This window comes from Microplitis mediator, chromosome 5 (assembly GCF_029852145.1).
Source record: "Microplitis mediator isolate UGA2020A chromosome 5, iyMicMedi2.1, whole genome shotgun sequence".
Classification (NCBI taxonomy): Eukaryota; Metazoa; Arthropoda; class Insecta; order Hymenoptera; family Braconidae; genus Microplitis; species Microplitis mediator.
In genome coordinates this window covers 25,616,879-25,631,034 of record NC_079973.1, presented here as the reverse complement: position 1 = coordinate 25,631,034, position 14,156 = coordinate 25,616,879, and the positions used below count along the sequence as shown (strand labels likewise).

At 35.7% G+C, this 14,156-nt stretch overlaps 4 protein-coding genes across 4 annotated transcripts; 2 read left to right on the top strand and 2 right to left on the bottom strand.

The window, feature by feature from the left end:
* Positions 1–1,331: 1,331 nt before the first annotated feature.
* Positions 1,332–5,049, bottom strand: LOC130668804 (replication factor C subunit 5). The gene is made up of 8 exons (XM_057471277.1): positions 4,788–5,049; positions 4,606–4,670; positions 3,604–3,731; positions 3,316–3,478; positions 2,352–2,511; positions 2,045–2,256; positions 1,847–1,924; positions 1,332–1,772 (listed from the first exon to the last, which is right to left on the bottom strand). The coding sequence occupies exons 1-8, from the start codon at positions 4,817–4,819 to the stop codon at positions 1,627–1,629; spliced, it is 984 nt and encodes a 327-aa protein (XP_057327260.1). The 5' UTR covers positions 4,820–5,049; the 3' UTR covers positions 1,332–1,626.
* A 199-nt stretch (positions 5,050–5,248) lies between these two features.
* Positions 5,249–6,479, top strand: LOC130668806 (ERI1 exoribonuclease 3). The gene is made up of 2 exons (XM_057471279.1): positions 5,249–5,489; positions 5,561–6,479. Exon 2 carries the CDS (start codon positions 5,744–5,746, stop codon positions 6,452–6,454), a length of 711 nt encoding a protein of 236 aa, XP_057327262.1. The 5' UTR covers positions 5,249–5,489; positions 5,561–5,743; the 3' UTR covers positions 6,455–6,479.
* A 244-nt stretch (positions 6,480–6,723) lies between these two features.
* On the bottom strand, positions 6,724–11,764 carry LOC130668798 (uncharacterized). Its single transcript, XM_057471268.1, has 5 exons — positions 11,577–11,764; positions 11,312–11,460; positions 11,128–11,244; positions 10,962–11,062; positions 6,724–10,893 (listed from the first exon to the last, which is right to left on the bottom strand). Exons 1-5 carry the CDS (start codon positions 11,762–11,764, stop codon positions 6,724–6,726), a joined length of 4,725 nt encoding a protein of 1,574 aa, XP_057327251.1.
* Positions 11,765–12,061: 297 nt separating this feature from the next.
* LOC130668803 (SAC3 domain-containing protein 1) lies at positions 12,062–14,136 on the top strand. Its single transcript, XM_057471276.1, has 6 exons — positions 12,062–12,665; positions 12,832–13,026; positions 13,100–13,261; positions 13,326–13,583; positions 13,650–13,790; positions 13,858–14,136. The coding sequence occupies exons 1-6, from the start codon at positions 12,598–12,600 to the stop codon at positions 14,105–14,107; spliced, it is 1,074 nt and encodes a 357-aa protein (XP_057327259.1). The 5' UTR covers positions 12,062–12,597; the 3' UTR covers positions 14,108–14,136.
* The last annotated feature ends 20 nt before the right edge of the window (positions 14,137–14,156 follow it).

Genomic DNA, 14,156 nt, shown 5'->3' with positions numbered 1-14,156 from the left:
GACAGTATCGCGGGTTGAAAATAAACGTGAGTGTGATGCCGTTGATGATGATTGACACGCACAGTGATAGAGCAATAGCAATAGCAGCATTAACTCGTCATCTGAGTTCAATATCCCGCACGATAATGCTGACTGGTCTCACTCGAGCCGCGCGAATCGAATAACGGGGACCTTCTGTCGACGTCCGCGGCGGCGGAGTACTCTGCAAGCTCGCGGTCAGGTAGTGGCTCACGGGGGTAGCGCATTCACGGAGCAGCAGCTGCAGGGAAGCAAGAGAGGAATGAACGACCTGGTAGTGGTGAAAACGACGGGGCTACACAGCCCCAATGATATAGCTCAATGTGGTTCCTTGCCCCTCTTGCTCGCCGGTTCATCTCTCTCTCTCCCTCTTTCTCTTCCGCTGGTTCACTCTTTCTCTCAACTCGGCACAGATACACACATGCACACATACTCGGTGTTGAGCTCCAGTCGTAGGGTAGGTTCACATCAGTGGAGTTGTGTTGTAGGTTGTAGGACATACACACCCACACAGAGATCCGCAGTGGTAGGATGTAGCTGCGCAGCAGCCGCGCAAACGACCCGGCCAAAACCCGGCCCCCCCAGTCGCCGGCGGCAGTATTACACACCATGCGGGACCTGAGTACTCGCGGCGAGCTAGCGACGGAGGGCCGAGCCACCCCAGCAATCCCGTGACGGCGGCAGCGGCAACGGCAACGGCGTCCCGGCGGTTCCCATCTTTCCTCGCTGGTACTCGCAACGCTCAGCCCGAAATTCTCCACACTACAATCTGTCTCTTTCATTCGCGCGCGCACCCCTCGTCCCCTTGCACCCGTACTTACTGCTATCCTTCACTTCACTTTACTTTACTTGCCCGTAATCTTTATCTTTGCTTTACGCCCGTACCACCGGCTACGGCACACGTAGATTTTGGTTCCTAATTTATGTTAATTATATGATAGATTCAACTCAGACTGCAAGCACTGCAGTCCGATCCTTCTGCCGCCACAGCCGACGCCACCGCCGCTACTATTTATATTACTGGTTGTATTACACAGCAGATACTCGTTCTCTATCTACCACCACTACGTCTAATTGCCTCTGTGTTGTGAATATAAAATTTAAATAGTACAGTGAGTTGACTACAAAAATCAAAAACACATGTTGTTACAACTGTTACCGCTGATGCTGCTGCTGCTGCTGTTGCTGATAGTGCTTGTACGTACACACCAAGAATCCAACCGAAAACGGTTTTAAAAAGAAAAAGTAGCAGATAGATATATAAAATGTATAATACAAAATTCATAGGAAGGTTAAAAAAATAATGAAAAAAATTTAAAAGCTTGCTGACACATCTCAGTGTTGATTCTCGTTAAATTTAATAGGATACACTTGGATAATGATGTCCGCGAAAAATAATATTTCACTAGTTTTGTTTTTCGCTGGCAAGCATAAAAGATGCAGCGTAAAGTAACGTAAAAAAAATAAGTCAGGAAAAAAAAATTAAATAAATTAAGAGACATTTCTAAATTCAGCTCGACGAGACGATTGTTTTATAGTGAATTTTTTATATTCCGAGCATCGCTGTGTACTTAATACTTGTCATGGCACTCTACGACACCGCGCTCCTCACACCTTTTCAATATCGCGAACATTTTGAAAGGCTGAAACTAGAGCATTTAGTTGAACTGCTTCGCTACATCCAGCTGCAGTTTGCTTTTCAATTTGCGCCAGTTTGATAATTAGATCCATCATTAAATCATCCGGAAATTCAACTGAAACAAAATCATAATCGTATCAATAATTGTCATTATCACAGAAAGCATTTAATTAATTAATTGATTAATACTTTTGTTCACTAGTAGGTGCAACTGAGTCAGAATGTCCTGTAGAGCCAGACCTTTTTTTATTTTCAAATCGTTGATCTCTGATTAGCGAATAATTAAGGAATCGATTTAAATCAAAGGGTGAGTTGAATAAAAATAACCAGGTACACTTTATTTGTTTTACTTTAAAATAAAAATAGAAAGGTATAAAAAAAGGATACTCGAGTAAGCTGAAAAGTATTGCTCGTTCAGTAACCAATTTAATATATTTTTTATATCAATTGGCAGAGGATGACCAACACAGGAATAAACATTTGTTTCAGAAACTGATCCGAATGCCAGCCACGTACTTTGAAGAACATTAAGGACTTTTCTCATATCCCCGCCACTTAAATCCATGAGAGCACGTTTACCATCTTCAGTTATATTTATTCTAAAAAATATAAAACAAACTTTTAATTTGTCAAAATTCGGAAAACCCGCGCGAGCTCCGATGGTCTTTGTAAAATAACGTCTTAATGCAATTACTTTTCTTCTGCAACGACGTGCTCAAGTCGAGGGAGAATCTGTTCGGATTTCAGGGAACCGAACCGGAACTTTGTGCATCTGGACTGCAGCGCAGGTATGATTTTATTGAGATAATTACAAATTATACAGAATCTCACGTTCTCGGTATATTTTTCCATTACTGTAACGAAACAAAACATATAAATATGTATACATCAGACTGTGCCAAATAAAATCGACATTTTTTTCACGGTAAAATAAAATTCCCTTTTAAATGACATGGGAAAAAATTTTTTTTAACTTTGGAATTTTATAACACGTTAACGGATCAATGAACCGAAACCGCCGTAACATATTTTTGTAGAGAATTGAACGCTCTACAAAAAAGGTCTCTTATGATTTTTTGATAAATCTAACCGTTCAAAAGTTATTTGCGTTCAAATTCAAATTTATGGTAAATTTTTAGTTTTTTTTACTTTGCCAGCAAACTATCAGCCGTATCGCGAAATGTCATAAGACTTTTTTTGTAGATCATTATTTGACAATCAAAGTATGTTATTTAATCATTTTTTAATCCGTTCAAAAATCGCAGGTTTTACAAATTAATAATTTGGGGAAAAAAAAAAAATTTTCGTAAATTCGAATTCAAGCTCAAATAACTTTTAAACGGTTGGATTTTTCAAAAAATTATAAGAGACCTTTTTTGTAGCGCATTTAATTCTCTACAAAAATATCTTATGGTCGTTTCAATTTATTGATCCCCTTAGTCATAAAATTTCAGTTAAAAAAATATTTTCCCGTATTTTTAAATGGAAAATTTTATTCAAACGAGCGCGCGCTTTGTACTTGGGCCCAATTTTCTTGGAGCCGAAAAAAACCATCGATTTTATTTGGCACAGCCTGATATATATGTATGACACTGCTGAAGAATGCAACTTTAGTATTCCGGCGCTCAGCACACGTCATAAATTAAAACCCGACATACTTCTTCTGAGGGCATTTTGGGCGTCGTTTGTCATGGCATCAGCTTCATCCAGTATTATTAATTTAAATCCAGATCTATACATTGTTCCGGTACTTGCGAAACTAAGTATCTGACCTCTAACACTACCAATACCCCTGTCGTCCGACGCGTTCAGCTCCAGCACCTAACAACAACAACAATAATAGTAATCCGCAAAATATTAATCCCCTAATACCCGCAGTATGATTGATTTATTAATGATACTTAAAAAGCTTGAATAGTTTATAAAGTATGGTCACGGGTACACACCATCGAGTTGAATTGTGCTGGCGTATATAATTTTTTGGCACAAGCCAGGATTGTACTCGTTTTTCCAGTACCAGGAGGGCCATAAAATAATAAATGCGGCAGTTGATTTTCATTTATAAATTTGTTAACTAAAAATAAATAAATAATTATTCAAAAGTACCAGAAAAAATTAATTTAATATTCAAATTATATTCTTGCTCTAAAAAATTTATTTATTTAAATTTTAAATTAAATTTTTTATGCATCTAAGATTTTATTAAATTATGATACTGGAGTTAGCCGACGTTCGGATTTTTTTAAAACCGATAAATTATAAAAAAAATATTTTTAAAAAATTGCACTTGTAGTTATTTAAATTTTCTACAAAATTTTTTATCGCCTGCTAACTTCAGGATCATTATTAAATTCCATACTACAAATTTTTGTGATCATGAAGTTAGCAGACAATTGATAATTTTAGGATTTTTTTTCCAACAATTTAATTAAAAAAAAACAAAAACTAAAAATATGCATATGTAGAAAAATTAAAAAACTACAGGTGCAATTTTTTCATATATTTTTTTTTTTATAATTTATTATTTTAAAAAAAATCCAAAAATTATTAGACGTCGGCTAACTTATGATACTGAACATAGCAGACATAAAATAATTTTTTGATTTTTTTTTAGACGATAAAAAATTTAAAAAAAAATATTTGAAAAAATTGCACCTATAGTTTTTTAAATTTTCTACATGTGCATATTTTTATATTATTTTTTTGCAGTTGATTTATTGAAAAACGAAAATTCAAAAATTTTTAAATGTTTGCTAACGTCAGGATCATGGTAACTTCAGTATTATCAAATTTTTATAATTAAATTTACAATAAATAAATTAATTAAATAAAAAATAAAATTTTTTCTCAGTAAAAAGTAAATAAAATAAAAATTCTCTCCGGTTATTAAGTATTTTTAAAATAATTTCCAGAGTTAAAAATAGTATTTAATTAAAATGAATACTCACTAGTTTTAATAATGTCCTCGTGTGAAATGAGGTCATCTAATGTTGATGGCCGGTACTTTTCGACCCTTTAATACCCACGGAAACGTTAAACATACAAATAAACCCAAGTACATACACTGTTAATATTTACATTGCCATAACCATTTTCTCATTTAATATTTAATCATACCAGTCCAACTTACCACGGTAAATTTCCAGATTTATCAGCTACCATTGCCGCCTGCTCTGGGACATAAACAAAAAATATTTAACTGCCTCGGCTCTGAGCTCCAACCCCTTGAGTCTTTTTACCCCTTTAATTTACTTTTCGCGCGCGAAAATAAAAAACCCGCGATAAATGAATCACTTGTGTATGCGGGTCTTGTTGTCCAGCACTAGCACGTTGCACCGGGTTTATTATTACGGTTTATAAAGCCAACTTGAGCTGGAGGACAGATGGACAGAGGTTATAATATTATTTTTCGTTCGCGCGCATTTGTCAGTCTGCCGACGGGTGACGCCGCGTGACGACACAAATACTAAATAAAATAAAATAATAATAAGTATAGAGTATAGAGTACTGTCACATGGACTGTCACCGAGGAAACAGTGACTGGTTACGTGATACGTGAAATACAGACAGTGATTATAGCGAAAAGTACCAGGTCACCAATCACTACGCCGTTTATTCAGAGACACGTGACTCTGACGTTGAATGGCCATGTGACAGGCTGAGGCATGTCACTGTTGTATTGTAGCTCGTAGCCTCTACTCTCAATATCTATATGTCGCAAACGTGTGTGTGCACTCGTGTTGATACTTTGTAATGCACGAGAAAACTAGTGGGTAAACACGAGCGAGACACGAGACGGGAGAGACGGGAGAGACTTTGCTTTTGCACCAGGGTACTTTTTTATACTTACTCTCTTTTCCTCTGTTATTATTTTTAAAACATTTTTTTTATTATTGGTTTTAGAGCACACGGTACAAAAAAAGATAAAAAAATTAAATATTGACGACGTAATCCCAGGCGTGAGTTATTTAAGCAAAAAAGTGTGTGAAGGTGGATGCTGATGAAAGCTTGCGCATTTAGCTTGAGCTGGTGCACATCAGCAGAAGAGAAGAGAAAATAATAATAAAAAAAGGGAAGATTTAAATTATGGCGCTGCGTTTTATGAAAAAAGTCGTAGGGCCGGTATCGTTTGGACGCAAAACACCGGATGATGTCGTACAAAAATTCAAATATTTACTGGTATTGGATTTTGAAGCGACTTGCGAAAAACATGTGCAGATAAAAAACCAGGAGATAATCGAGTTTCCTTGCGTTGCGGTTAGCACTAAAAATTGGGAAATAGAGAGTATCTTTCATGAATATGTAAAACCGAGAGTAAATCCAATTATAAGTCCGTTCTGTACAGAATTAACGGGAATTATGCAAGAAACAATTGAGAATGAAGAGTATTTCCCAGTTGTACTGGATAAATTTTCTACATGGCTCGCAACAAATAATTTTATCAAGGATATAGACGACAATAATTATAATAATAATAATAACTGCGAAAGTACATTTGTAACTTGCGGCGACTGGGATCTGAAAGTGATGCTGCCTAATCAGTGTAATCTTGACGACTTGCCGGTGCCTCACTATTTCAATCAGTGGATCGACTTGAAGAAAATTTTTCACATGGCAACGCAGTATTACCCAAAAAGCCTGAGAGACATGCTAAACCAATTAGATTTGCCGATGCAAGGTAGACTTCACTCGGGCATACACGATTCCCTCAACATGAAAAGAATTATTGAAACCATCGGCAATAAATATCCCGTTAAATTTGATTACACATCCCGAGCGAAAACAATTATAGATTAAACTTTACTAGAAATATACATATATATTTATTTGTATACATACATATATCTTATATTATAATTATATCATAACATTGTATGAGTTAGTATAAAAAAAAACAAATTCACGTATAAAAATTGCCTCGTTTTTTTCCTACTTTATAAGTACAACATTACACTAAATGAAGAGAAATAAAAAATGAAAGATAAAAAAAGAGTAATGTTAAATATAAGTAATATAAATTAGTTTTAAAGTACGCGCGCGTAAATGCATAAGATGCTTAACGTTATTTAAGATCCGGATCCTGGTCTTCCTTTAGCGGGAGCTGGTTCGGTGGAAGAAACACCGGTGGCAGTTAAGATTTTTATCTTGAGATCACGTTTCTCATTAGCTGTATAAATTCGTAAAACGGCCTCGATATTTTTGTCAACGGCGGTGTTATTACTTGATTTTACTGTAACGAGTATCCCTCTTTTTGCAGGGATCATGCCCTCGCTGGGCACAACACTGATCCACTCGTTGTGAGACAGGAGTTTTGTTTTGTACGGCTGGTTTTTTCCTGTCATGTTTGTTATTATGACAGTCGCGTGTTTCAAAATTGGCGGACTTAAAGTTACAGATAATGGAGATACGGTGAATTGTTTGTTGTCTTCTTCCACGTCGATGGTTACGCCCGAGGTTGGGTCGGACGCTGATGCCGATGATCGCTGATTGTTGTTTGCGCTGATAATATAATTTGCGTCGGGCAAATACCGAGTAGTTTCAGACGGCAAATAATAACTATTTTCATTGGTAACAGTAATTGCCGTGCAGTTGTTTATCTCGCTGGCGCTGTAAAGTGATTGGAATAATTTTGATTCATTGGAGTCATCATCGTAGTAATAATCATAATCAGCGTCCTGATATATCGACATCGTGTCGTCGGAATCCCACTCCATTGTTAGCGTTATTGCGTGTCGCAAAAGTTGTCGACACAAAATACCTATATCTTGTACAGAGTCGCGTATGGTATTCAAGTTATTTATTGATTTTTCCCCGGTTATAACTTTGCTAATTTCGTGTAGCATATCCATAAAAATATCTTTGCTATCTTTAGATTTTTTAACCTGCTCAGTTTCTATTAATTTTTTATAGAGTCGGCGTACTCTCCACCTTGTGGGTTCATCTCCGTGCATTATTGTCAGAGTCGCTATATCTGTAACATTGCCGCTGGAATTACCGCAGGCCCCTCTCACCCCGTAGGACGTTGCCCCGCGTAATAACGCCATGTCCTCTCGACGAGGTCGAAATCCGAGTGTTATCCATTGCACCTCTTTGGGCGCGAGTATCAATTCCGTGGGTTCGATGTGCCAATTTGATTCAACTGATGGATAAACGGCTTTCGGTACCAACGATATTTTAGCGTAAGCTGACAAATCGCCCGTATTTTCTAGTTTTATTCTGGTGTTTAGGGTACCGTTTGAGTTCAATTTACCGAGAGGCAGCCACATTTGATCGCCTATTATTTTAAGGGCTTGACCAACACAAACTTTTGCGTAACCGCCGTAACCGTAAAGTGGAATTATCCTCGAAGCTCGAGACTCTTTGTTGTTGTTGTCATTATTATGTTGATGATGGTGGTGCTGCTGCTGTTGCTTCTTATCATAATAAGAAAAGGTTATTTTTCCAGCCGCCGGACCGACGCTAGACGGATTAAATATCACCGTAAATGTCTTGCTCTCCATGCGCTGCAACGTGACGGTGATATTCGTACTCGAGTCTCGATCTTTCAAAAATTTATAACAATTATCTTTGTCAGTAATTACTCCCTGTAGTTTTATTTTACAATTACCGATATTACGTATTGTAAACTCACGATTCTCGTATTTACCAACTTTAACTGTAGTCCAGACTAAAGTTGAATGTGTTGACTTTATTGGAATTATAACGTCATCTGTAACGGCTGTAGGTGGTCTTGAACCGCCAGTGTTTGATGTTGTTGTTGTAGATGTTGTACTGCGAGGTGAATTTCTACCAGATAAATTTATTCTCGGCGCTATTGTCGTCCCTGTGCTCGCTGTTGATGCCGGTGACAATATATTGTTGCTAGGAGATAAACCAGCATCATTTACAATATCGCCGCCGGCGCCGTGTTCAACAGAACCAGCCCAAGTACCGGCACTACCAGACGCACCAGTAAACATCATACGCTGTGGAGTATTACACCGTTGACAGTAATCGTTATTTTCATTATCAACTCCAACTTTATTATTTTCTTCCTCTCCTTCTTTTTCTCCTTCTCCTTTTCCCCCTTGATTTTTATTTTTTTCTTTGTCTTTGTCTTTGTCCTTTTCTACTACTACTAATACTGCTGAATATGAATAACTATCATCGTCTGTTTTTATTTTAATAACCGCTTGTCTGTCATTTAATTTCGTCCGCGTACTGTGATATTTAATTAACACACTGGCCATTTCATTAATTTCCAGTGTCAAATTTTTTGGCTCAATGTTAAAATTATCCTGAGGCGATTTATCGAGTGGTTCAACAGCCACCGACAAATTAACCGGTTTATTTTTTACATTTTTAATGCGTATATATTTATTTTTATCGCTTTTTAATACAACTGGCAGTGCATCAATTAATTCTATCTCTCGACGGCAATCACCGTTTGTTCCTGTAGTTGCTGCTGCTGCTGTTGTTATTGACGTCGAACTGCACGGTATGTCTTTATTTATAAATTCATCATTTACTGTTGGAATGAAACACATCATATGTTGTTTCGTAAATATTTCACGTGTCGACATGTCCATTACTTGAATATTAAGTGAGGCTATTACCGGATCACTGAGTTTTAAAAAATTAACCAGTACTTTAGCTGTTTTAGTTTCATTTGGTTCAATTAAAATCTGCTCTGATGGCACTTTTATTTCGACATTATTATTATTATTACCCTGGATTTGATGTAATTTACATGTGCATATCAACCATCTATCGCTTTCATTTTTAATCTCAATGTCTGCATCTCGCGGTGCGCCAATCAAACATTTATATAAATCACGAGTATTTTTACCAATGCTTATTTTTTCATTATAACGTTTTTCATAATTTGTCTGATCCGGTTCTTGTTTTATAACCGTTTTATTTTGCTGCTGATACTGATACTGACGTTGACGAATATTTTCAACCGACAATTCATCATTGCTATTATTTTTTTTAATATTATTATGCAGTGAATTATTATTATTATTATTATTATTATTACTACTACTACTATTATTTATAATTTTAAATTTCGACAATGGCGATTGTGCTGGTGACAATATTGACGTTTTAATTATTTTAATTCCTTTGCTATTTTTATTATTTATCGAACCGTCAACAACGTCTTTTGTACTTTTAAATAATGCTCTAGCAGCCTCGCTGTCATTATTAGAATTACTTTTATCATTAAAAGACCCAAAGTCTTTTTTAATTACATCATTAACACCATTATTATCAAGCGCTAATCCATCTGATTTTTTTCCTCCATCATTATCCGGTACATCAGCTACTAAAGTTCTGGAACAAGTGTAGTCCATAACAGGCAATGAAGCCCTCGGTGGCAGTACCGTGTAAGTGTCTCCTCCATGTGTAATGGTGTTTGAACTCAGCATTAAAAGGCTATCAGACTTTTGTTTCTTCTTGAGCATTAAAAGTTGATCGATAAGTCGTCGGGGGCTGCCGCCCATCTCATCGGACTGCAGCACCTGAGCTATTTTACTCAGACTCATCAAGTCATCGGCCACCGTTGTCTTTGAAAATTGCGTTTCGTCGCAACTATTTATCGTTGAATTATTTCCGAAGCTTTCAGACGGTTCAAAGTGTCCACTTTCCGCGGAACCGTTCAAAGTGTTGGTTTGCTCGCTATTATTAACTGGTGATTTGTAACCCGCGACACGCTCGGGACTTCTTATATTGGACAGCCCGAAATTAGGCCTATCGGTGCTGGTGATTGTACTGTTGGACAACTGACCCAGGGGGTCGCATTTTCTTTTGAAATATTCGCCGACTGAAACTCTGCGACCCTCAGCTGCGGCCGTTGCACAAGACGCGATCGATAAATCTAATTCGCCGATTATCCCGGAAAAACACGTCAAGTCTAGATGTTCTTTTCTGTTATAATTATTATTATTGTTCTTGTTATTGCTGCTGGTATTCGTAGAGGCGGGAATACCGGCAGTGGCTGAAGGCGGTATTGGATCAAAATTTTGTCGCCAGGACAATTCATCATTCGCGAGTTTATTATTGAACTGTGAGCCAGATAAAAAATCATCATTGCCGAATTTCTCCATCAACTCGGCGGCGGTGCTATTGAAACTAAACCCATAGCTGTTGGAATTATTGCCTTTGAAACTGGACAGAACAGACGTCAATGCTGACGTACCGCCGTCATTGATTATTGATGACCGCCCGGTAAATTCCGCTGGCTCAAAGCTTACCTAAAATAAATTATTAACCTTCAGCACAACAGTAATTAAATATTTCATTATATTTTAAAATAACTCACGCTGGTAAAATTTAATTTCGACGCCTGCTGGGGTAGCGAGGCCTTTCCTTCCTCTGTTGCTGATAAATTCTGTATGTTGACATCGTTCTCTTTGTTCGTATCTGTTTAATTTAATATAAATTTTTAAATATTTATACCAGCTGTATTATAAATTTTATTAATTTACCAAATAGTGCAGGATTATTATCACGCTGGCTGCACCTCAATAACAATTGTCTAGCGAGTTCTCTTTCAGTCTCGATATTTATCGTTGCATTGTTCATTTTAGACTGGTCCTTCATGACTGTCCAGCAGTAAAATATTAAATAAAATAAAATAAAAGTGATATTTAATTATTTAAAAATACTTACGATTTGAAATATCGTTTATGAGCCCCAACGAACTGCGTCCCGCGCTTCCTGTCAACGAATGATCCCCAGATTGTCCTTCACTCCAAAAATTACTGTGGTCGTTTATTGGTGAATTTGCAGGCACGTATGGTCTAGGAACTGATCTGCTTCTGTTCAATGAATTAAAATTAATAAATAAATACAAGCTAACCTTTAAAATAAAATAGTTAATTAAAAAAAAAATAAATAAATAAGTATGTCTATTTAAATAAAATATGAAACTCACACTTTTCTTTCAACAGTTGAAGAAGCTTGTGGCGGGCGTAAAGCAGACAACAAAGTAACATCAGCAAAGTTATCAAGAGGAAATTGTTGTTGGTGTTGATTGGACAAATCTCTTGTTGATTTAGAATCAACATGAACCTTCCCACCATTGCAACAACTATTGTTTACACTTTCACTATTAACTTGCATTGTTTTTGTTCTTTGTATTACAGCACACACCCATAACACGTGTAATCATTGATACGAGTATTCTCGCGCGTTTTTTGTACAGACGCAATTAAAATTCATATGACTGTTGTCTTGTTTCCTTTTTTTTTTTTCGTTACATTTTTTTCTGACATACAACGCTTCCCACACGCCTTCAAAAAAAAATCATTCGGGACCTAGTGTTGGTTACAAACTCCAGAGCGCACGACAGTCGTGAGAACCAGGTCTTGAAATATTTTAAATTGTGACCTTGAAAAAATTACTGGACATTCCGCTGGATAAATAATGATAATTGTAAAAAAAAGTTCATTTTGTACCGAAAATAAAGAAAATTCAAACTTGAAAACTGTTAGGATAAAAATTTTTTATTTAAATCGCGCGCCGACTTCTCATTAATAATTTGTTTTATTGGACTGATATTAATATCCCTGATAATAAATTTTATTTGAAATTGATAAGAGACTTAAATTATTCCTGGAAATTTTAATTGGTAATCTTTAAAATTTAAATTTGCCGCTTAGCTGAATTCTAATTCTGTCATGTGACAGCTGTCAAATATTTACTTTTTGAATGAAATAATAAAATAATTGTTTAATTTTATCTGGTAATAATTATGATAATTATGAAGTAAAATGTACTTTTAAAAATACTGTCATATATTTTACAAACCATATGATCTCAAATAAATATGTAACGTTTACATAACCTCAATCTAGATGTAAAATTTTTTAAAACTGCAATAAATAGAATTAATATCTCGTAATTTGCAATAAAATATATTTTATTTATTTTTAAAATAATATAAGTGATAAAAAATGAGTTTTGAATCGAAGAAAATAATCGGCACGTGTTTTTCAATGTGTTCAGAAAAAGAACGATGTCTGTAAGTTTAAAAAAAATTTATCACAACAATATAATTTCCTTAATTAAAAACTTGGATTGAATTCGATTGGAAAATTCAAATCGGATTTAATCGAAAAATTATAAATTTATTTTCCGATAAAAATTTAAATCAGTTTTAATCAGTTATGATAAAATAATATTTTCAGAAGAGAACGAGAAGGTTTGTTAAGTATTTTAGAGATCGATGAAAAAACTAAAAATCAAAAACACAAAAAAGCTGATCCCGCCAAAACAATAAAATGTTTCCAAAGATCCAGCGCAGGGAAGTCGTTCGCGGATGACCCCAGTGAGTTGAGACCAGGACCAGTACTCATGCTCACTGTCAGATATTTACTTAACAAGTAAATTTATTTACTAAAATAATTTATGACAAAAAAAGATCCATGTCAATTAAACATAATAAATTTTTTCCAGAGTTTCACTCCGAAAAGACGTAGACTGGAGCTTAATTTACGAATTTACATTCGACAGGATCCGGGCAATCAGACAAGACATGATCATACAGAGACTAGATGCAATAACGAGTATTAAAATTTTGGAACCAATAGTGAAGTTTCATATTTATGCTGCTGAAAGGTAAAAAAAAATTTAATCATTTATTTATTGAATTTATTTATTGCATTAAATATTCTGTTTTTAGAATGCGGGAGAGACCTTTGAAGGATTACGTCCCCAAATTCAATGATCAGCATTTACTGGAATGCATCAAACAACTACTCGTCCTGTATGACGAAGTCAATTATGCCAGCGCTGATGTTCACGAGGAAAAGAAACCGACGGAATTTGAAAAAAGTGAACAATTCACCAACCGATGCACCATTGAAGCTGTGTACCTCCTGCTCTACCTGGGCGACCCATCGGCTCTATCACGCGGACTGTCTCTCCCCAGCACATACAGGTTTCATATTAATGATAATTAACAAAATAACTGGTTTCATTTTTATAAATCAAGCGGAAATTATAGGAACTCACCGGTTGTTCAACAAGCACTGGAAATATCTCTTGGGTGGTACTTGAAAAATTATGTACGAGTGTGTCGTAAAGTCTCTCAGCTGCCTTCTCTACTTGCTATGGCCGTTTTAAACAACATCAGATCCATCAGGAGGTAATTAGTCATTGATATTATCAATTGCGTATCCTCATATTTATTTATTTGTTTGTTTATAATTTAGGGACGCTCTGGAAATAATGAGCGCGGGATACCAAAGCAAAATCTTGACGTTTCCTGGTGATAAATTAAAAGAAATTTTACTTTACAATGATATGAAAAAAGTATCAGCAGATTGCAAGTTACTGGGTGTAGACTTTGTTGAAAATAATCTTCATTTTAAACATAGATTGAATACTGATTCATTGACGAATCCAGAGAAGACATTCAGTGATACTCAGCTTGATAAACTTTTACCGTACATATTTTTTTAAAATATACTGTAGGTTAATTATTAAAATAAATAATATTAGATATTTTTAT